Source organism: Mauremys mutica, chromosome 1 (assembly GCF_020497125.1).
Source record: "Mauremys mutica isolate MM-2020 ecotype Southern chromosome 1, ASM2049712v1, whole genome shotgun sequence".
NCBI lineage: Eukaryota > Metazoa > Chordata > Testudines > Geoemydidae > Mauremys > Mauremys mutica.
Window position 1 is genome coordinate 317,109,795 of NC_059072.1, and position 23,704 is coordinate 317,133,498.

General features: G+C 43.7%; 1 protein-coding gene across 10 annotated transcripts in view; it reads right to left on the minus strand.

Annotated features, from left to right (window-relative positions):
- B3GLCT (beta 3-glucosyltransferase) overlaps positions 1–23,704 on the minus strand; it is a 143,874-nt gene that overhangs the window by 16,102 nt on the left and 104,068 nt on the right. For all 10 annotated transcript variants that reach the window (XM_045016436.1, XM_045016428.1, XM_045016449.1 and 7 more), the window contains 3 exons: positions 21,085–21,154; positions 8,588–8,701; positions 6,799–6,898 (listed from right to left, as the gene is read on the minus strand). In XM_045016436.1, the coding sequence (XP_044872371.1) occupies positions 6,799–6,898; positions 8,588–8,701; positions 21,085–21,154 (284 nt within the window). The remainder of the gene's footprint in view (positions 1–6,798; positions 6,899–8,587; positions 8,702–21,084; positions 21,155–23,704) is intronic.

Genomic DNA, 23,704 nt, shown 5'->3' on the forward strand with positions numbered 1-23,704 from the left:
ATGTATCCTGTTATAAAACTAGGCAAATATCTAGATGAGTTGATGTGCTCCTTAGAAGATCTCTGTTTACTCCCAGGGGTATGCATACCCCTGGTTGATAACCACTGCTCTAGTTCAACCACAAACTATGGATAGGAATCATTGCATGTGTGTATATATAAAAATATTCCAAATTTTTTCTTTTTAAAAAAATCATCTGATCCTATTAGACTCATAGACTTTAAGGTCAGAAGGGACCATTATGATCATCTAGTCTGACCTCTTGCACAACGCAGGCCACAGAATCTCACCCACCCACTCCTGTAACAAACCCCTAACCTATGTCGGAGTTACTGAAGTCCTCAAATCGTGGTTTAAAGACCTCAAGGTGCAGAGAATCCTCCAGCAAGTGACCCATGCCCCATGCTGCAGAGGAAGGCGAAAAACCGCCAGGGCCTCTGCCAATCTGCCCTGGAGGAAAATTCCTTCTCGACCCCAAATATGGCGATCAGTTAAACCCTGAGCATGTGGACAAGACTCACCAGCCAGCACCCAGGAAAGAATTCTCTGTAGTAACTCAGATCCCACCCCATCTAACATCCCATCACAGACCATTGGGCATATTTACCTGCTAATAATCAAAGATCAATTAATTGCCAGAATTAGGCTATCCCATCATATCATCCCCTCCATAAATTTATCAATCTTAGTCTTGAAGACAGATATGTCTTTTGCCCCCACTGCTCCCCTTGGAAGGCTGTTCCAGAACTTCACTCCTCTAATGGTTAGAAACCTTAGTCTAATTTCAAGTCTAAACTTCCTAATGTCCAGTTTATATCCATTTGTTCTTGAGTCCACATTGGTACTGAGCTTAAATAATTCCTCTCCCTCCCTGATATTTATCCCTCTAATATATTTATAAAGAGCAATCATATGTCCCCTCAGCCTTCTTTTGGTTAGGCTAAACAAGCTAAGCTCTTTGAGTCTCTTTTCATATGAGAGGTTTTCCATTCCTTGGATCATCCTAGTAGCCCTTCTCTGTACCTGTTCCAGTTTGAATTCATCCTTCTTAAACATGGGAGACCAGAACTGCACACAATATTCCAGATGAGGTCTCACCAGTGCCTTGTATAACGGTACTAACACCTCCTTATCTTTACTGAAAATATCTTGCCTGATGCATCCCAAGACCACATTAGCTTTTTTAACGGCCATATCCCATTGGCGGCTCATAGTCATCCTGTGATCAACCAATACTCAACCAAGGTCCTTCTCCTCCTCTGTTACTTCCAACTGATGTGTCCCTAATTTATAACCACAATTCTTGTTATTAATCCCTAAATGCATGACCTTGCACTTTTCACTGTTAAATTTCATCCTATTACTATTACTCCAGTTTACAAGGTCATCCAGATCTTCCTGTATGATATCCTGGTCCTTTTCTGTATTAGCAATACCTCCCAGCTTTGTGACATCCGCAAACTTTATTAGCGCATTCCCACTTTTTGTGCCAAGGTCAGTAATAAAAAGATTGGTCCCAAAATCGATCCCTGAGGAACTCCACTAGTAACCTCCTTCCAGCCTATTGTTTTAAAATCTGTTCCCCTGACCTTTCAAATGGCAGATTTGATTCCTTTATGCACAATAAGTAGCACTTTGCTCCATATGTATGGTGTAAGGTACTATTAAACACTGAATAATCTGGTCCTAAACCCGTTTACTTCTATTTTTCTTTTTAAACTTCTATTTCTATTTCATTCCTTTTTATAACCTCTATTTCCATACTTTATATCTTTATACTTTTGAACTACTCCTTTCTCTCTCAAAACTGGTTTTGATGAATTCCACAAAGTACTTAGAGAAGAGAGAGACCTTTAATAGCTTAATAAATAATTTCAAAATTGCTATTCAAGCAGAATAATTACATCTGGATTTTGTAACTGAATTATTCATTCTCTAAACCAGAGTTGGAGTCTTTCTCTTGTCAAATGATTTATCATCAACACAGGTGGCAAACTGGAACACTTGTTAAAATTCTTGTTTCACAGTCATTATAGTCTCCCCAAAACATTAACTCAGTCTTTGGATAATAGCTTCATTGATCACAGAGTAATCATACCATATAGAATTAAGATTTCCATAGCTATCAATTAGCTATAATTAATTTCTCTTCACTTTTTAATACCCTTCTGTTCTTTTGTTCAATCAAAAAGAATGAGGAATTATGTAATTTTTTACAGTAATCTCCAAAGTAATAAGCATCAGTTTTTGTGATCCGGTGTGGAAAATATGCTGAGAAATTACTATAGTACAGATGATGGTAGGTTCTATCAGACTAGTTCCTTGCAGGGTAAATGGGCTAAAAATTCATCTGTATTATGCAATCTAAGAGTCACATAAATCAGTACCATTAAAAACTAGCCATCTTTTGTTACGATTTTTCAGTCTAGTCCACTGTTTCCAATGGGAAGGATAAAATTATTATTGACATGTAATCTGCAGTTTATCAGGGTACCAAAAAATAAATCAACTCCTAACACTCAATTGATTCTTACTGGGGCTGTGACAAACTTATTTTTTCCGATTTTCAATTCTCATCACTAGGTTATAGCAATCTTGTTATTTTTATAATCCATCTATTTCTCTTTCCTATACAGAGTCTGCAGAATGTCTCATTTTCCTTGTATGGTAACTGGCAAATTCAGCTGTAACAAACGCTTATTTCCTATAGTGACCCCTTCACAAATTCCTCTTTTGTCTCATGATTTAACCTTAAGAATGTTGTTATTGTCTTGACCTCTTTTTCCTCATGTTCAGGAGCCCATGTTGCTGATATCTAATTACCTTGTCCTGTTCTCTTATAGCTCAGTGTCACAGAAGCAATTTAAGTTCATTTTCTACCTCAACAAGTGCCAACTGTTACTGATTCACCATCTTTCAACATGCTGATTCACTTTTCTATCACATGCAGGGCCGGTGCAACCACTAGGCGAACCAGGCAGTCACCTAGGGCAGTGGTCTCCAAACTTTTTTGATCGCGCACCCCATCAGTAAAAAATTTTTGAGCATGCACCCCCAATATATGTATATTTATTTATGTATAAATTACATACACGTACTACTGTACTAATATATTATGTACATTATAAAACATACCCAAAAAATAGAAATTAAAAAAGGATGAGGTAAGGATGAACTAAACAATATTTTTAAAATATTTTTTTTTTATTTTATTTATTAACGGTACAAAAAACCTTTTTGCTCTCACAAAAAATATTAATAATAATATTTTTAGTGAGAGTAATGTGATTGAATATGCTTCATTACTTCTGAAAATCTTGGTTTAACACTTTGTGATACAGCGATTTGAAGGTCTGGATTAGGTTTAGGGTGCGGGAGGGCACACAGTTTGGGGGTGCGGGGTCTGGGAGGGAGTTAGCGTGTGGGAGGGCGCACTTACCTGGGGCAGCTCCTGTTTGGTGCAGGGGGCTCTGTGCAGCGCAGCACCACCCCCATGGCCGCGATTCTGGGAGCCCCGATTCTGAGAGCTGCCCCCCTCCCTGGTAGGCAGGGCCACCCGGAACGCAGGGGCTTTAGGGGCTGCAGGGCCCCTGGCCGGCAGCTCTAAAGCCCCTTTCAGAATGCGGCCGCGCGAGCACGGGCCGGAGGACTCAGGAGGAGCAGGGGCAGCTGCGCAGCCAGTGGCCAGAGAGAAGCAGCACTTTCCCCCTTCAAAGCTCCACTTTCCCCTTCAAAGTCCTGCTTCTCTCCAGCCGGCTCTGAAGGGGAAAGTGCCACTTCTTTCCCGCCGCTGGCTGCATGGCTGCCCCTGCTCCTCCAGCGGCCGGAGGACTCAGGGCCGCATTCCGAAAGGGGCTTTAGAGCTGCAGGCCAGGGCACCAAGGCCCCCTTAGCCCAGGGCCCTGCAGCCCCTAAAGCCCCTGCATTCCGGGTGGCCCTGCCTGACCCAGGGGGACGGGGGAGCAGCTTCCCTGCTCGCTTGCTTCCTCCCTCCTCTGGCTGTCCCCCCCCTTTTTTTTCCAGTCCGGCGACACTCCTCCTGCCGCGCCGCCCGTTTGCTCCAGCGGTGCTCCTCCCACCGTGCCCCCCAATGGATTGTCTTGCGCACCCCCTGCACGCACCCCACTTTGGAGACCACTGACCTAGCGCACCAAGTGGTTGGGGGTGCCAAAAAGCGGTGCCCTGGCTCGGCAGGGAGAAGCCACCTTCCGGAGGCACCGGAGAGCCAGAGCGTCGGCATGTGGGGGCGGTGAGCTGGGGGGGGGGCAGGCCCCAGCCTGGGCAGGAGGGGCGGAGGCGCGGCTGCTCCCCACTAGCGGCGCTGCCACTTTGCACAGCTACTGCCCCCCTGTGCCACGCTGGCTCCTCCATGGCTGGGGCTCGCCACCGCTACAAGCAGGACACTCTGGGTCTCTGGTGCCTCCGGAAGGTGGCTCATCCCTGCTGAGCTGCTGCAGCGGCCCAAGCCCGGCAAAGACAGTGAGTGGACTCGGGGTGGGGGCCGCTGGGGTGGGTTCGCGGGGGGAGGGCTGAGCACCCTCCAGAGGAGTTCAGGGGGCAGGGAGAGGGGAACCTGGTCTGGGGAGCAGCACCTGGGCACGGCTGGCCCCTGGGGTCTATAAAGGCTCATTGGGATTTGCCCCTCAATAAACCGATGTGCGGGGGAGCCGCAAGGTGGAAGTTTCGCCTAGAGCACAAAATATCCGTGCACCGGCCATGTATCAAATCGAGTTTTAATAGGAACTTTTGAGTCATGCTTCTTAATTGGTTCAAACTTGTCCCGGATTTCTTTTTTGAAAGGTAATAGCTAAGGCTAAGATTGTGGCCATGGTTATTTTTAGTAAAAGTCATGGCTGGGTCATGGGCAATAAACAAAAATTCACAGAAGCCGTGACCTCTCTGTGACTTTTGCTGCTGTGGCTCTATGGCTTCCCCCGCCAATGTGGTGACTGGGAGCTGTGGGGTTCCCCCTGTGCCCGTGACAGCTGGGAGCTGCAGAGTGAGTATATTTCCCAAAGAGAAAATGGGACATCCCCAGCCGCTTGCCCAAGGTGCCCCCCATGCAAGGCCGTCGCCCGTTGCTGGAACCCTGAGCAGGGCCCCCGCTAGAGGCTGTTGCCTGTCACTGGAACCTTGCAGGGGGCCTCATGAGGAGGCTGTTGCCTGTCGCTGGAACTCTCCCGGGGCCCCGCTGGCTGCCAGCTCCAGTCTCTCGGCCCCTGAGGCTGAAGCAGAGAATGTCAGGGAGGCCTCTGGAAGTCAGGGATTCTATGACTTTGGGGACCTCCCTAACATAAACATAGCCTTAGTAACAGCACACTGATCCTGCTACTTGCTAAACTTCATTTAATTAGGCATGAACTGTCCAAAACTTGGAATTTTTGGTTCATGGGAATTTTTGATATTTTGAAATCTGGTTTCAGTCTAATTTCAGAATTACCCATGAACTGGGGAGTCTGAAAAATTTTATTTGAAAAACATGGTGTTTCTGAACAAAAAAATGCTTCCTCTGACCTTGGAAAATGCTGCGTGCTGGTCAGTTTCACTACTACCCACCACTGAACAGGAGAGGTGAAATTGACAACAATTGTATCATTTTTTCAATAAGTAGTTGCTGGGCCTTCTAGGATCTGTAGCTCCTGGGCAGACCCACCATGCAGACTTTCTTGGGCTGGGGCTGCAGAGCTTCCAGACTGCTGGGCCAGCTGGCTCCCTAAACTCTCGGGGCAGTCCATACCAGGACTTCCAGGCTCCTGACTCCATGGCACTGAACCTGGAAGCCCCTAGAGCCTGAGGCTCCTTCTATCAAGTTGGGAGCTGAGCCCAGTTAGAGCCTGGGTCCCAGGACTTCTGGGCTCCCAGCTTCATGGTGGCCTGGAGGCCCTGAGACATGTTGGGACTGCCCCACAGCTGCAGATCCTGGAAACACTGGGGTTTTTGGAGCAGGTCGCAGGGCAGGGCTGTGCCAGAGCTAAAAACCCTGGAGTCCTGGTTCTGGGGCAGTCCCAGGCTCCCCAGCAGCCCCAGGAACCAGACAGGGTTCTGACAGAAGCCTGCCTGTGATTCAATAAAAAGTTGTTTTTTATTTGACAGTTTGTATTTTCCAACGAAACAGGAAATTCCCAACAGCTCTAATTTATTCCTCATTCGTCACTGTGGGATCACCATTGCTCCATGTGAGTTCTGCAACACCAACTCCCCTTCAAAATGTGTTGAATGTAAAGTAGTAAATGTGTATTTTTCTGCTTCTCCATGACTGTTCAAATTACCAACTTGCTATTTCTTTGAAAGCAATAATAAAATATAATTTACTAATCTACTTTGAAAGAGACAGTAAACATTTCTAGGGTATTTCTTTTTTAGAAAATTAGATTGTGTCCAAACATGACAATTTTCTAACAAAGCCAAGCCCTAGACATAGGTATGGTTGGCTGTTAGGACTAAGTATGGGTTTGGAGCCCTCATCCTCTGGGATCTGCTCCACATCAGGAAAATGCACTGTATTAGAAAATGTGTTAACTTAAAGTTAGTCACAACCAGTTAATGCCTTATATGCTCTTGTATCAACAGACTGCAACATATGACTGTCACATATTCAAAGTAGTGACAGATTATTATGTGTATAAATTATTTGTTATAGGAGATTTTATAAGAGTAAACTGTATTTTTAAAAGGAGTCCAGGAATATATGGAGCAAAAGATAGTACTCCTATTTATTGGAGTATAAATCAAAATAAATATTTCTAAAACTCTTATTAATACAAATTAAGAGCATTTCTGAAATACTGTAATTCATACCTTATTAAGGTGTCATCATCCACAATGACTAACCATGGTGTTTTGGAAGAGCTGTGATTCAAAAATCTTTCCAAAATGGCAAAAGTCTTCCCGCAATGACCTGAAAGAGAGAGGAATAAGAAAAAGAACATACATTGTTTTTGAGAGAGAGAACAATTATTTGTAAATTAAACTGAATGATACATTTTACTGGATAGTACAGTGTTGACCAAACTGTTGAAACATGTTTTTGCAGATAATGGCAAACTGGCAAAGGAGCCGAGGATCCAAATTTCAATTTGTATTGTAGAGTGTGTGTTTGATTTGGAGGTGATCCACAAGAGGCTGCTTTCTATGACACAATGTGGCCAACTGAGCAGGGAACTAGACTATGATTCCAGGGACCTGGGTTCTATTTCCTAGTCTACCACTGGTATGCTGGGTAACCAGGGCCAAGCCAACTCATTTCTGTTTCCCCATCCATAAAATGGGGATAATGTTGTAATTACTTCCTTTGTAAAATGCTTTGAGGTTTATGGGTGAAATGTGCTGTACAAATATTATTCATACCCATAAATGAAACTTTACAATGCACCAGGTCAGTATATAATTAGATTTGTTTTCTTAAGACTTGAGTAGGCACAACCAATCAATGGAATAATCAAATGTATAGGCATTAACTCGGATTAAATGATGGCTCCTGATAGCTTCACCAAAGCAAAAGCTTTAGAATTTAATAAAAAGCAATGTTTTATAGCTGGTAAGTGAGATGTCCTTGATTAAAATCAAAATGGCAAGAGAAATAAAGTGTCATAAAAGCTTAGTTAAAGCTAAAAATGTCTTCCAGGAAGATCAAACTGTAAATCACTAACACTCACTAAAAATCACTTGTGTTCAAGAGAGATTTCAGAAGCAATTAACACTATTAATGCGTCTTGTAATAAATAAATAAATAAACAAATAAGACTGAGGTATTATAGTTGGGATTTTTTCAACAAAAACATTTTTTGACACACAGCTGAATATTATTGGTAAAAACTTTGCTTTTTTTTCCTCCTGGCATTAAGAACTTCTATTTATCGTTACTTGTTTTTTAAATCCATTAACATAATAAAAATGGATTTACAGCAAATGTTTCCAGTTCTATGCTATCCATTGAAGAGAAACACACCAAGTGAAGTGTGTGAAAGAAGGCAAGAAAATGAGAATGAACAAACCACTGAAGCCATAGTATCGAAGGCTTTTTTCTATTCAAGGGCACCCTAAATTATTACTTTAAACTACTATGTTACATGCTCAGAGTTTGATTTTTCCATTTAGTTTCAACATTTAAAAACACAGGCATACTAGATGTAGGCACATATTACTTTGAAACCATCTTGTAAGTGTTTCATGCTACAGTAACCAGTTGGCATCATATAAGGTCTTCTGTTATGAATGTATCACTCTGACACTTCTACTGTAACAACCTTGATATCAACAAAATTGATAGAATAGTGATGGCAGAAAGAAACATTTCAACAGGCAGAAAACTGTCCACTCAGGCATTTTTACTGTGCCCACGTCTATAGCAGCGAGGCACCAAATCATAAGAAAATGATTCTGTCCAAAGGAACTGTATTCTCCATCCATCTCTTGTTTTGTGTGGTTAGTAGGAAGAATGTTTAGTTTATTTTTACTTCCAGAGGACTGTGCTACAAAAATGTAACACTTCAGCATAAATTACTATACACTGAATAGACATTTCACCTTGAAAACTTATCATACTCATATAATGAAACTTTCTGCAAAGATAATATTAGAAGCTTACCTCTTTCAGTATTAGGTACTCCTAAATCTATAGTAGGAATGGAGGTCTCTGCATAATCACTATAATATTCAATAAGGGCAGCCTCACCTTCCCAGGTCTGCTTTACAATCGGTACTGCAAAATAATTAGTCATATTGAAACATAAGAACAGCCATACTAGGTCAGACCAATGGTCCATCTAGCCCAGTATCCTGTCTTCCAACAGTGGCCAATGCCAAGGTGCTTCAGAGCGAATGAACAGGGCAATTACTGAGTGATTTGTGCCCTGTTGTACACTCGCAGCATCTGGCATTCAGAGGCTAGCGACACTCACAGCATGGGGTTGTATGCCTGATTTTCTTGCCTAATAGCCATTCATAGACCTATCTTCCATGAACTTACCTAATTTTTTTTAATACAGTCATAATTTTGGCCTTCACAACATCCCCTGTCAATGAGTTCCACAGGTTTACTGACTGTGCAGTATGTGAAGAAGTACATCCTTTTGTTTGTTTTAAACCTGCTGACTATTAATTTTATTGGGTGACCACTTGTTCTTGTGCTATGTGAAGGAGGAAATAACACTTTCTTATTCACTTTTTCCACACCATTCATGATTTTATAGACCTCTATCATATTCTCTCTCCCCGCCCCCCCGCTTAGTTGTCTCTTTTCCAAGCTGAAAAGTCCCTGTCTTTTTAATTTCTCCTCAGAGGGAAGCTGTTCCATACCCCTAATCATTTTTCTTGCCATTCTCTGTACCTTTTCCTATTCTAATATATCTTTTTTGAGATGGGGCGACCAGAACTGCATTCAATATTCAAGGTGTGGGCATACCATAGATTTATATAGTAGCATTATGATATTTACTATCTTATTTTCTATTCCTTTCCTAATGGTTCCTAACATTGTTAGCTTTTTTCACTGCAATGCACATTGAGTGATGTTTTCAGAGAATTATCCATGATAATCCGCTAAGATCTCTTTCTTGATTGGTAACAGCTAATTTAGAAACATAAGTAGCTACTGTTTATTTAAATGGCTGTATTGACCAAATTAAACCAGAGTGCTTTGCAGTGAGGCCAAAGGCAAAGTGGAAAAACACTGCTTGGAAAGTTTTCATTACATACATTGCTTATGCTGCAGGAATAGCTCCATGTATAAGGAATGGAATTATACTGAAAATTTGTAAAACGGAGCTCTCTCAAAACAGAGCTATTAACCAGGAATGTTAATAAAGAAATAAAAGAGATAACCTAATCGCATCTTCCTAGACATTTCCTGATCTACTTACATATCTGGGGTTTCAAATGAGTAGTTTTTCTAGGTATGATACAGATAATTTTTCATACCTGGCCCAAAGTTTCTTACGGCATCACTGCTTTGTCCCCATCTCTCCGGGAGAACAACACAGACAGACAAAAGGGGAGTCTTGTTTCAATTTTAAAAAGTTCTAGTCTTCCCACTGGCTCTTTTGGCCAGGTGCCCACTCAATTCCTTTTACCTATGCATAGCAGCAAGACTTTTTAACCCTTTATAGGTAAAGCAAGTAGAGAACAGCTACTAAGAGGGTTTTTATAGCTAACTGGCTGGCTGGATGTCCATAAAAGGGAGCTACCTCGCTCCCCTTCATTTATCCTAAATGTTCAAAACACAGATAAGAAATTGTTGCAAATCTCTGTCCTGATTATGTGCAGGGTTTGTGTAAAGAGTGTGAAATGTGTGTTTTACAAAATATGCCCCATCTACCAGGTACAGACCATTATAGGCATCACTTTGACTTTGAAAACATGTCAAAGAAGAAAGATAAGAAAGATGTATTAGATTTAAAGTAATGCAAAGAAATTGTGAAATCCTCTGTTTCTTGAAAACATCCCGGAGGGGTTAGGTGCCTAACTTTGAGGCAGCTGACCAGCTGCATAGTGGTGTCCCGGATTGGTTGACAGCATATTGGCCTTCCTTTCTGTATTATGCTGTTTGTTTTGTCTTTTACTCATAAATTGATTAAACCTATGTTATTTGACATCTCGTGTTATAATTTAAATCGAACCCGTAACAGTGGGATGCCTGGTAGCTGATATATTCAGTGGCATGGTAATGAAAATGCTGCCTTTAAATAAGGCATCATGGTCCTAACATTTATTCTGTTCTTTTCAGTACTACAGTAGTTAGGAGAGGTAGCTTTATAGTTCTGTGAAAGACAAGCCACAAGTGGTTGAGTGAATTTTACATAAAAATAAAACTTCTTATAAAATATGAGTGTATTTTCATTCACTGTATGAAGGATGTAATTCAACACCTTTGTACAAGATGTTTAAATAAATGCTGACCAGGCTATGGAATATATTACCTTTACATCTGTATTAGATTTTGTTTATAATGCTGTGATAACAATTATTATAGTGCTGTGGGAGTGCCACTATAGTTAAGTTTGCATCATGACATTTATTTAAAGGTGTACCTTTCTAACTCCTCTAAAATTGACATGCTTAGTCAGATTTTCTTGAAAATTTGGTGTGCCTCAAGAGGGTACAGGGTAGGGTTAATCATCTGGAATCATTTGAGCCAGAGTTTCCAGAGATATAAACCCTGACAAAATTAACATTTAAAAAAATTGTAGATGTTTGGGGTTTTTTCCCCCAGACATAGAGATCAACTGATTAATGTGATATGGATCAAATGGTCCAGGTATGTTGAGTTTTATGCAAGATAGTGCATGGCACCCACTACATTTTTGGTGGGACTCAAGTTGAGAACAATATTTAGGAAAATGTACATTTTAACACTGCTCATGTGACAAACATAAAAACGGCCTGAGGGTTTCCATTCCTGCCATTTTTAATGCTTAGAAGTTCAACTCTTGTAAGTGCTTTAAAATATGAATGGTTTATCAGATTGCTTTGTAATTTGGTGAGCCTCATGTGGGTGCCGGGCAGCATTAGTAATCCAAATTTGGGATCATTTGACTACCGAATTCCTGAGTTACAACTCCTTCCCCCCAAAAAAACCCCACATGGTTTCCTTCTGCTGGTACTGTTAAACTAAGAGGTATTAATGACTGGATGAATGAACAGTTCTCTGGCTGGCTGTGAATTCATCCTTCAGTTAATGCATCTATTCTAACCTATGACAAAAAAGAATTTTGAACTGAATGGTGGCAATTTTATTTTGGGGGGAATGTAATCCAAGTGTAGCGGGGTGGCTACCCGCTCCTGCCCTTTTGGGCTTTAAAACAGCCCTGGGAAGGGGCTTTTTGGCTGAGCTGATTGGGGAAGTGGCTGCAGCTGGAGGCCACGCCCCAAACTGAACAGGGCTTATAAGAAGGCAGGGAAGCCAGGAGTAGTCAGTCTCTCTCTGCTTCCTGAGAGAGATGGTCCTGGCTGCTTAGAGGCTGAGAAAGGTACCTATGGTGAAGCAGGGCTGAGGAGCTAGGGAAGCTCCAGCCTGGAAAGCCCCAGGCTGCGGCCTAGAAAAGGGCAAGAGGTACTGGGGGTTGCAAGGGACAACCCAGGAGTAGGTAAAGCAGCAGATCCAAACCCCTTTTGCCTGTGATGAGTGGGCCGATGCTGCAGTCTGCCCCAGGGTGTGGGGCTAGACCATGACTGTCAGTGGCCACTACTGAGGCAAAGTGGGGATAGTAGGGTGGGGGTTCCCCTGGGAGGGGGAGACCCAGTTATAGTTAAAAGGGCACCAGGTCCAGGGAGGGACACGGGGCCGAGAGCAAAACAGGTGGATCACCAGCCTGCAGAGGACGCTCCGGACTGGAAGAAGAGCTAATTCCCGGAGTAACCAGTAGGAGGCGCCGCAGGGGTGAGTCCAACCCGTTACACCAAGTAATTTTTGGGGAAAAAAATAGACATGTGAATGTTTCCTGGAAAGGGAGGGATAGTAGAAGGTGGGGGGAATGGGGAAAATAGGAGTAGAGGGGTTTGGGGCTTCAGTGAGGGAAAGCAAGAGGTTTGGCATACCCCAGCTCTGCCAGTGCACCTCAACCCCCCTGTGCGTCTCCAGCTCTGCCATAGCACCCCAAACCCCTGCAGCCCCAGCAGTGCCAGTACACCCCAAATTACTGTACTCCAACCTTTCTGGACCCCACACTTCTGCCAGTGCATTCTAACAGTGCAAGAAAACTATCAATAATTGTTGGAAGAACATTAATTGGGAAACTGGAGGGTTCATGGCTGACCAGAAAATGTGTACTGTGTGGCATAGAAATATTACAAACTCTTGACAGCTCAGTGGATTCTTCATAAAGATAGATCGTATTTGATTTGGAAATTAACTTTCCTGTACTATGCTCTATTCACACAAGTAGTTATAAGAGTCATTTATTCTTGCCTGAATAATAATCAGTTTAAGGATTAAGGTGAACAAAAAGATAATTGTTGTTTACGAATGGTGAGAACTGGTGAACAAAAATGAACAAAACTTTAAGATGTGTAGAAGATATGATTCCATGGCAGTAACATTCTGCTCTAGAAGATACTGTTTTTAAAAATATTTTGGCGCACTTCTTTAAATGTGTTTTTATTTTTTTGCAAATTGCAGCAAACCCCCAAAAGTAAATATACGCAAAAAATTATGTCAATACAATATTAAGGTTGAGATTTGAATTGCACTGAACACAGGAAGTTCCCATCACCTTAAGTCTGCCTCCTTGTACATAACATATTTCAAAGCGACTTTCACTACTTGATCACTCCACATTGCATTATGTTAAATTATATGGCAATGAATACAAAGGAAATGTATTTTATTCTAACTATAAATTCACCTCTTTACCAAAAGTTCTTAAGCAGATTTGTAATATTGCCCTTTGGATGATATCTATGGCAACTCAACTCTGTGCCCCTGGTTTATATTTAAATTGCACTTCTTTCTAAAACCTTGGATGCACATTTTATTCTTTTAATGTGATCATAAAATGCATACATGCAAGAAGGAGAGTTAAAGTTGTGGTAAATTCTTAATTTTAAATGCCCTCACTTAAATGTAATTAAATTCTCTGCCTTAATGTTGCATTAATGTAGCTTTTGGCATATAATAAAAAAATGACTTACTGGAAAAAAGGAGCTTTCTGAAGCTGGTATCCATTAATCTTTCACATTCTTGGGTGAGATTATCCTTCATTGTGTAACACTGGAAGCTGTGAGGAAAGTTCAAGAATTTTCCTCCGTCTTCAACATGTGTTCCTTGAAGGATGTTTATACCAGGCATTCATGTCTCCCAGCCTTTAAAGCCTTCGATTCCTTTTTTTTTTTTTAGCTCTACTATAGTACCATTTTTTTTAACCATCAGTGAGGTGGGAAAGTAAACATGGATGCAGTTATTCAGTCAACTCCAATTACAGTATATGATAGTCGATTTCCTTTTGCCAAAAGATATATGTTATAGATAACCAATCTCTAGGAGACCAGAAGCATGCCTTGATCAAGTAGAACAACAAAGTCTTAAAAAAATAAACTAAATAAAATAGATTTTATTCTGAAAAAATAGGGCATTAAGCCCTGATACGTAAGTAAGAGCAGAGCATGGCTAAGTTGAACAGTGTCTTCTTGCACAGAGACCAAATCATGGCTGAGATTTCAAGTGACACAACATTTGATTTTATCCTTAGCCATCATTTGTAATCACCTCCAACCACCAGTAATAAATATACTATTCTTAAAATTTATAAATAAAACAAGTAATAGTTTCACCCTAGATGCTCGTTGGATACTTTTCCACATAAGAAAACAATTATACTATTCAGAATGTTTAGGAATCTCTTCTCATGAGAGCATCCAGGACTAGAACAGAAAGAGTGGTAGATAGGTATCAGAGGGACACTGTCATCCATTGGTTAAAGCACTGGACTTGGAAGTCAGGAGATACGGGTTTTACTCCCAACTTTGCCAATTATTTCTGTGCAATACTGGGCCAGGCACTTAATCCTTCTGTGCCCTGGTTTACCTATTGCTAAGGGTTACGTCTACACTAAAGCATTGGAGGCTTGCCACGTGTTGTTTCCCATCCCCCTCTACCATCCATACTCAAAGCCGTTAAACACATGTCTAGACATGGGGGGCAGTTTGGCAGTTTGACTGTGTGCTTGATTGTTTGATTGCTTGTTTGACCAGTTTGATTTGGGAGTGCTTTGTTCCAGCTGGGCCTGACTGTTATAAAAAGGCAGTCAGCTGCGAACCAGCTGAGCAGCGAACAGCAGAGAGGCAAACAGAAGGAGTTTGCCTGGAGAGAGCTCTTAGAAGGACAAGACCATGGATGCTGAGCAATCCGCCATTGTGACCTGCACAGGATGCGCCATGTTCGTCTTCCTTCCACAGGATAGGAGCGACTTTGTCTGTACAAAGTGCAAGCTGATCTCCATCTTGGAAGAGAAGATTCAAGGTCTGGAGAAACGAATAACAACTCTGCGTTCCATAAAAGAAAATGAGGATTTCCTGGATAGACGTCAGGATCAGCTGCAGCGGGCACAATGTTCTGAAGATTCAGAGCAGGCTACGCAGCGGGGACAGAGGGCCAGCGAGGATAAGTGGCGGCATGTGACTTCCAGAAGGGGAAAGAGTACCAGAAACATCCATGTACCAGAAACACAGATACAGGTGAGCAACCGTTTTCATGTTCTCTCCACAGGTACTAGTGCAGAGAGTGGAGTGGATGATACACCTGAGGGAACAGAGCAGAAGGAGACTCCACTGATTGGAAGGCATGAGATGCGCCGTCCTAGGGACGGGGGTTCCACGACCACCACTCCCAAGAGGAGGAGGAGGGTGGTGGTGGTCGGGGACTCTCTCCTCAGGGGGACTGAGTCATCTGCCGCCCTGACCGGGAAAACCGAGAGGTGTGCTGCTTGCCAGGGGCTAGGATTCACGATGTGACGGAGAGACTGCCGAGACTCATCAAGCCCTCAGATCGCTACCCCTTCCTGCTTCTCCACGTGGGCACCAATGATACTGCCAAGAATGACCTTGAGCGTATCACTGCAGACTACGTGGCTCTGGGAAGAAGGATAAAGGAGTTTGAGGCGCAAGTGGTGTTCTCGTCTATCCTCCGTGGCAGGAAAAGGCCAGGGTAGAGACCGTCGAATCGTGGAAATCAACGAATGGCTACGCAGATGGTGTCGGAGAGAACGGTTTGGATTCTTTGACCATGGGATGGTCTTCCAAGAAGAAGGATTGCTAGGCAGAGACGGGCTCCACCTCATGAAGAGAGGGAAGAGCATCTTTGCAAGCAGGCTGGCTAACCTAGTGAGGAGGGCTTTAAACTAGGTTCACCAGGGAAAGGAGACCAAAGCCCCGAGGTAAGTGGGGAAGTGGGATACCGGGAGGAAGCACAAGCAGGAGACTGCAAGAGGGGAGGACTCCTGTCTCAGACCGAGAAAGCGGGACAATCAGTGGGTTATCTTAAGTGCCTATACACAAATGCAAGAAGCCTGGGGAACAAGCAGGGAGAACTAGAAGTCCTGGCACAGTCAGGGAATTATGATGTAATTGGAATAACAGAGACTTGGTGGGATAACTCACATGACTGGAGTACTGTCATGGATGGATATAAACTGTTCAGGAAGGACAGGCAGGGCAGAAAAGGTGGGGGAGTTGCGTTGTACGTAAGAGAGCAGTATGACTGCTCAGAGCTCCAGTATGAAACTGCAGAAAAACCTGAGTGTCTCTGGATTAAATTTAGAAGTATGAACAACAAGGGTAATGTTGTGGTGGGAGTCTGCTACAGACCACCGGACCAGGGGGATGAGGTGGACGAGGCTTTCTTCCAGCAACTAACAGAAGTTGCTAGATCACAGGCCCTGGTTCTCATGGGTGACTTTAATCACCCCGATATCTGCAGGGAGAGCAATACAGCGATGCACAGACAATCTAGGAAGTTTCTGGAAAGTGTAGGGGACAATTTCCTGGTGCAAGTGCTGGAGGAACCAACTAGGGGAAAAGCTCTTCTTGACCTGCTGCTCACAAACAGGGAAGAAATAGTAGAGGAAGCAATAGTGGATGGGAACCTGGGAGGCAGTGACCATGAGATGGTCGAGTTCAGGATCCTGACAAGGAAAAAGGGAAAGCAGTAGCACAAAGACCCTGGACTTCAGAAAAGCAGACTTCGACTCCCTCAGGGAACTGATGGGCAAGGTCCCCTGGGAGAATAACATGACGGGGAAAGGAGTCGAGGAAAGCTGGCTGTATTTCAAAGAAACCTTATTGAGGTTGCAGGAACAAACCATCCTGATGTGTAGGAAGAAAAGTAAATATGGCAGGCGACCAGCTTGGCTTAACAGTGAAATCCTTGCTCGTCTTAAACACAAAAGAACAGCTTACAAGAAGTGGAAGATTGGACAAATAACCAGGGAGGAGTATAAAAGTATTGTTCAGGCATGCAGGAGTGAAATCAGGAAGGCCAAATCACACTTGGAGTTGCAGCTAGCCGGAGATGTTAGGAGTAACAAGAAGGGTTTCTTTAGGTATGTTAGCAACAGGAAGAAAGTCAAGGAAAGTGTGGGCCCCTTGCTGAATGAGGGAGGGAACCTAGTGACAGAGGATGTGGAGAAAGCTAGTGTACTCAATGCTTTCTTTGCCTCTGTCTTCACAGACAAGGTCAGCTCCCAGACAGCTGCACTCTGCAGCACGGTATGGGGAGGAGGTGACCAGCTCTCTGTGGAGAAAGAAGTAGTTCGGGGCTATTTAGGAAAGCTGGACGAGCACAAGTCCATGGGGCCAGATGCGCTGCATCTGAGGGTGCTAAAGGAGTTGGCCGATGAGATTGCAGAGCCATTGGCCATTATCTTTGAAAAATCATGGCGATCGAGGGAGGTCCCGGATGACTGGAAAAAAGCTAATGTAGTGCCCATCTTTAAAAAAGGGAAGAAGGAAGATCCAGGGAACTACAGGCCAGTCAGTCTCACCTCAGTCCCTGGAAAAATCATGGAACAGGTCCTCAAGGAATTAATCCTGAACCACTTCAAGGAAGGGAAAGTGATCAGGAACAGTCAGCATGGATTCACCAAGGGCAAGTCATGCCTGACTAACCTAACTGCCTTCTATGATGAGATAACCGGCTCTGTGGATGAGGGGAAAGCAGTGGATGTACTATTTCTGGACTTGAGCAAAGCTTTTGATACAGTCTCCCACAGTATTCTTGCCAGCAAGTTAATGAAGTATGGGCTGGATGAATGGACAGTAAGGTGGATAGAAAACTGGCTAGATGGTCGGGCTCAACGGGTAGTGATCAATGGTTCCATGTCTAGTTGGCAGCCGGTATCAAGTGGAGTGCCCCAAGGGTCGGTGCTGGGGCCGGTTTTATTCAATATCTTCATTAACCATCTGGAGGATGGTGTGGACTGCACCCTTAGCAAGTTTGCAGATGACACTAAACTGGGAGGAGTGGTTGATACGCTGGAGGGTAGGGATAGGATACAGAGGGACCTAGACAAATTAGAGGATTGGGCCAAAAGAAATATGATGAGGTTCAACAAGGACAAGTGCAGAGTCCTGCACTTAGGATGGAAGAATCCCATGCACTGCTACAGACTAGGGACCGAATGGCTGGGCAGCAGTTCTGCAGAAAAGGACCTAGGGGTTACAGTGGACGAAAAGCTGAATATGAGTCAACAGTGTGCCCTTGTTGCCAAGAAGGCTAATGGCATTTTGGGTTGTATAAGTAGGGGCATTTCCAGCAGATCGAGGGATGTGATCATTCCCCTCTACTCAGCACTGGTGAGGCCTCATTTGGAGTACTGTGTCCAGTTTTGGGCCCCACACTACAAGAAGGATGTGGATAAATTAGAGAGAGTCCAGCGGAGGGCAACAAAAATGATTAGGGGGCTGGAGCACATGACTTATGAGGAGAGGCTGAGGGCACTGGGATTGTTTAGTCTGCAGAAGAGAAGAATGAGGGGGGATTTGATAGCTGCTTTCAACTACCTGAAAGGGGGTTCCAAAGAGGATGGATCTAGACTGTTCTCAGTGGTAGAAGATGACAGAACAAGGAGTAATGGTCTCAAGTTGCAGAGGGGGAGGTTTAGGCTGGATATTAGGAAAAAAAATTTCACTAGTAGGGTGGTGAAGCACTGGAATGGGTTACCTAGGGAGGTAGTGGAATCTCCTTCCTTAGAGGTTTTTAAGGTCAGGCTTGACAAAGCCCTGGCTGGGATGATTTAGTTGGGTTTGGTCCTGCTTTGAGCAGGGGGTTGGACTAGATGACCTCCTGAGGTCCCTTCCAACCCTGAGATTCTATGATATGTTGAACCTCTGCTGGCATCCTCAGCTAGGAAGTATGTTGCAAAGCCCACATTGAGCTGTGAGTCACACCACTACTCACTCACATTGGAATGTGGAGGCAGCAACTGCACAGGTACCGGGGCTTCTTTTTCGATAGACCACCAATGCCATTCCTACAATTTCATATACTTTTATCTTCTGGTCCCTTTACTTAATCACTTCCTATTCACCCCCTATCCACCAGAAGCTACCTGCCATTTATATACCCTTGCTCAGTGTTTAATGCAGCCTGGTCCAGTTTCTATGCAGCTCCTTGTTCTGTCATCTTCATCAGCTCTGCCGAATAGCAAAATGCCTACCCACCCAGTGTACTGCTAGCCTGCCAGAGGAGCAAACCAGAGGTTCTAGTTAACTTCTGGTGTGAGTAAAGACACAATCTTAAAGCAGGTGGTGGAGCTGGCATGCACCAGACTGGCGTACAATGCAGGGAGTGCATCAAGTACTGAAAATCCTCTACCACAAGACTAAGAATGGCGATGGCAAGTCTGACAACTGCCCCTCTACAAGCCCCTTCCACCAGTCAAACTCCTGGGCCCTTACCACCACCCTTAGCAGAGAAGCCACTGTCCTCCACAACGTATTTCTGAACTTGCATGGCCAGACCACCAGCTTCAAAAACTAAACTTTAGGAAGAGGACCTGCTACTGGCTTCTGGCTTGTTTGCCTGCAATGGCTGTTGTCATGGCTGCTAGCCTCTGGCTACGGAATACCTAACTCAGAGGCCTGTGCTTCCTTCATTGTCCCAGCAAGCCCACCAATGGGTAGGAGGAGTCCAGCAACATGCAACATTTAAGATTCAGCACCTTCAAGCAAGTAACCTCTAGGCAGCCAGCAAATGTGTCAACATTAAACATCAAAGCTAGTAGGACTGATGGCTAATCTTTTCAACCATGTACCAGATTCTTAAGGCTGAATGAAACTTATGCAGGATGAATGTGACAACCGTCCTGCATAAGTATCCGTCTTTTGGGTTTTCTTTTCTTTTCTCATATTTTTTATTACCAGAGGGATGTGTCTATCATAGAATTCTTGCACTTGTTTTTAACTCCAGCAGATGGCTGGTAGTGCATGTAAGAGTACAGAAGTATGTGGATAGAACCCATAGAACCTATTTAAAAACAACCCCTACAGAGCAGTTCCTCAAATACCTGAGACAGCCCTAGGTTAAACAACTTTGTCGTCTAAAAGATCTCACATACCTATATTTCATGGGTTAGGAGTTGTATGTTTAATCCTGACAAATCATGTTATTTACATATAAATTTGTCACTCACATATTAAATTAAATAGCTGTGTCATCCTGAATTGCACTGGTCTGTTTCATGTAACCCTATGTTGGGGATAGAAAATACTGGCTATTACCTAACAACTAATAATTTAGGCAGGCTACCTTAATAAGCTTCAACCTGAAAGTGATTTGAGCCTCCCTGTATCAGCTATTTGGCTGGAGCCTAAATAGATCATCTAGTAATGAGCTTGATAAAACCCTGGGGTTTTTCTCTGTCTTTTTTGGGGGGGAGGGGCAGATAGCTAACCAAGATTGCTGCTTCCCAAATTATTACATAGAGTTTATTTGGAATTGTTGGTTTATTTGAATGAAGTTTTTTTATAAGACACTCTTGTATACAAATAAAATATATTTTTACTTAATCTGAAGCCATTAATATGAAAGGAAGAAGGTAGTTTGGATAAGAATGCAAGATAATTCATGTTAGGTAATTTTTTCCAAGTAGTTATTTTTCATAGAATGATGATAATGTTAACCTAAATACAGTAACATGAAGTGGAAACAGTTTGGATAAGAATGCAACACTATGTAATTCTTTCCTCAGCAAATAGTTACGTTTCCATATAGCCACAATAATTTATAATGATGGCATTCTAAATGTTCCCTGAATACCGATAGCATGAAGGCTCACTGACATTCAGGGAGAAATAAGAGTACAGTGCATTTGTTGAGCCACTTAGGATTGAAGGAATATTTTTAAGCTTGGCATTTTTAAATCATGAAAAAGTTGAGCGGATTATAAATGGATTAAGGTGGGTCAATTTGGGGATCTTGTTAAATTCTGAAAACTGGAACTATTCAGCTTTTATTTTTCTCTGGAGATTTCACAAACATTTAGTTATAAGAACTACATACAACAAACAATCGACAAGCTAACATACTAGGATAATTAACTATTAAGTTAATTTCATTAACATACAGCTTCAGTCTTGGAAAAATTGAGAACTTACTTCTGTCTCTGTGAAATTTTCGGCATGTTTTTACAGCAACAAAGATATCCTCTTTCTTCACTAGGTCTCCCTATAAGGAAATGGAAAAATGAATGTTGTAATTGCAGGCACTGCTTTTAACTTTACATTGTATACACATGTATGTTTTGGAAATAAAACAGAAAATACCTTTGCATTGTATAGTGTATGAAGCAGCATAGTGTACAGTGCTAAGTAGTACAGTTCAAAATACATTTTCTACCTGTCAAGATATGGCACTGGTATTTTCAAATGATTGAAATAACATTGTCCAATGATTGTTTTCAAATGATGTAGTATTATAGTTGGAGCCAGAAACACAAATGATAAAGAAAGAAAATGAATAGGAGGACTTCATGTACTAACACTGACACAAAGATGACCAAGCAAGTGACATTTTAACAAATAATTGTTGTAATACAGGATGCAGAAACTGCAGGATGTTGGGAAGCAGAAATTTGAAAAGGATTACATATCAGAAAAAACTGTTTTGGTGTAAGCAATATTTATAAAGTTATGCTGCATTAATTGACATACAGACAATAATTAACACTTTTATATTATTGGTGTGCAAAACACTTTAAAGCACACCCTGTCTCCAAGAATTTAAAATCTAAATTAGACAAACACTGACAAAGAACAGTAGAAGAAAAGCCATACAAATATTGCTTTTATACATTTTTTTCTTTGTTATAATATTTTGTTTTAGGTGCTCTGGGATTTTTCACTATATGTATTTGTTTTTAAATGGTCACATGCCAGAGTGAAAGAAGAAATCACTGAAGTGGAGATTTGTGGTGAAAAGCTATCTGAAAGTTATGAGTTCTGAGGTGGATGTCAGGATTTTATCTCACTAGCCATTAAATAATATGGTAGTGCGATTTTTTTTCTTTTCCACTGAGTATTTTAATTTAAAAATGCCTTACTAATACTACTTTGTAATTATACATCACCTTTGTACTGAGAGAATCCAAGTGCTTTATACAGAAAATTGATTTTTACTGACCCTATTTTCTAGACACTGAAACTAAGGGACAGAGAGGTTAAAGGACTTGCCCAAAGTCTCACAGTGAGTCAAGAGAGGTGCTGGGTAAAGAAAGACTGGTCTTCAGACTCCTATTGTTCTGCTCAAACAGACAGGGTGAAAACATCACCCAGCTCCAGCCCCTTTATACTGGTAGAAGGGCCAGAGCAATGTAAAGGGCCCCTAAATGCACTGGATATGCTTGGGGGAGGATTCTTCCAACACATGAACTGTGGAAGATAGACATAAAGCTGCCTTGCAAGGACTACCTCAGAAGTATCGGCATGGGGGCATGCTGGGCTAGGGAGCATTGAGAGCTGCAGCCTATAGGACAGCTATAGGAAGCTGCCATTACATAGACAGGCCTTAGGACTCTGGAGGTCACAAAGATGGTTTAATGCCACATTAAGCCCCTCCTTTCCATGTGATGCAAGTGCTGTGCTATCTTCCCAGAGTAGGACAGTCCTCAAGGACCACAGTTTATCACAGCGGTAGGCAAACTTTTTGGGCCAAGGGCCACATCTGGGTGGGGAAATTGTATGCAGGGCTGGGACAGGGGGTTGGGGTGCAGGGTGTGGGAGGGGGTGCGGTGTGCACAAAGGGGCTCAGGGCAAAGGATTGGGGTAGAGGAAGGGTGTGCGGTGTATGAGGGGGCTCAGGGAAGGGGGTTGGGGTGCAGGAGAGGGCTCAGGGCAGGAGTGCAGGAGAGGTGTGGACTGTGGGAGGGGGCTCAGGGTAGGGGGTTGGGGTGCACAAGGGTGCATGGTGCAGCAGAGAGCTCAGGGCAGGAGGTTGGGAGTGTACAAGTGGGCTCAGGGCAGGGAGTTGAGGTGCAGGAGGGTGTGGGGTGCAGGCAGGGAGCTCAGGGTAGGGGGTTGGGGTGCAGGAGGGGTGCAGGGTGTACGAGGGGGCTCAGGGCAGGGAGTTGGGGTGCAGGAGGGTGTGGGGTGCAGGCAGGGGGTTTAAGGCAGGGAATTGGGGTGTAAGATAGATGCAGGGTGCAGCAGGGAGCTCAAGGCAGGGGGTTGGGATGCAGGAGGGGTGCAGGGTGCAGCAGGGAGCTCAGGGTAGGGGGTTGGGGTGCAGGAGGGGTGCAGGGTGTACGAGGGGGCTCAGGGCAGGGAGTTGGGGTGCAGGAGGGGTGCAGGGTCCAAGCAGGGGGCTTAGGGCAGGGAGTTGGGGGGTGGGGTGCAGGAGGGGTTTGGGCTCCATCCTGGCGCCACTTATCTAAAGTGGCTCCGGGGTGGCAGTGGTGAGCGCCAGGGCCGACAGGGAGCCTGCCCTGTCCCCGGCTGCGCGCCGCTCCAGGAAGCTCTGCGGCCCCTGGGGAAAGGGGTGGGGTGGAGGGCTCCACGTCCACTGTCCTTGCTGCACCTCCAGGTACCTCCCCTGAAGACCCCATTGGCAGCGGTTTCCCGTTCCTGGTCAATGGGAGCTGCAGGGGGCCGGGCCTGGAGGCAAGGGCAGTGCAAAGAGCCCCCCCACACACACACGGGGGCTGCATGGACATGGTGCTGGCCGCTTCTGAGAGCAGCGCTGGGCCCATTGCGCCATATCCCGCGGGCTGGATCCAAAGCC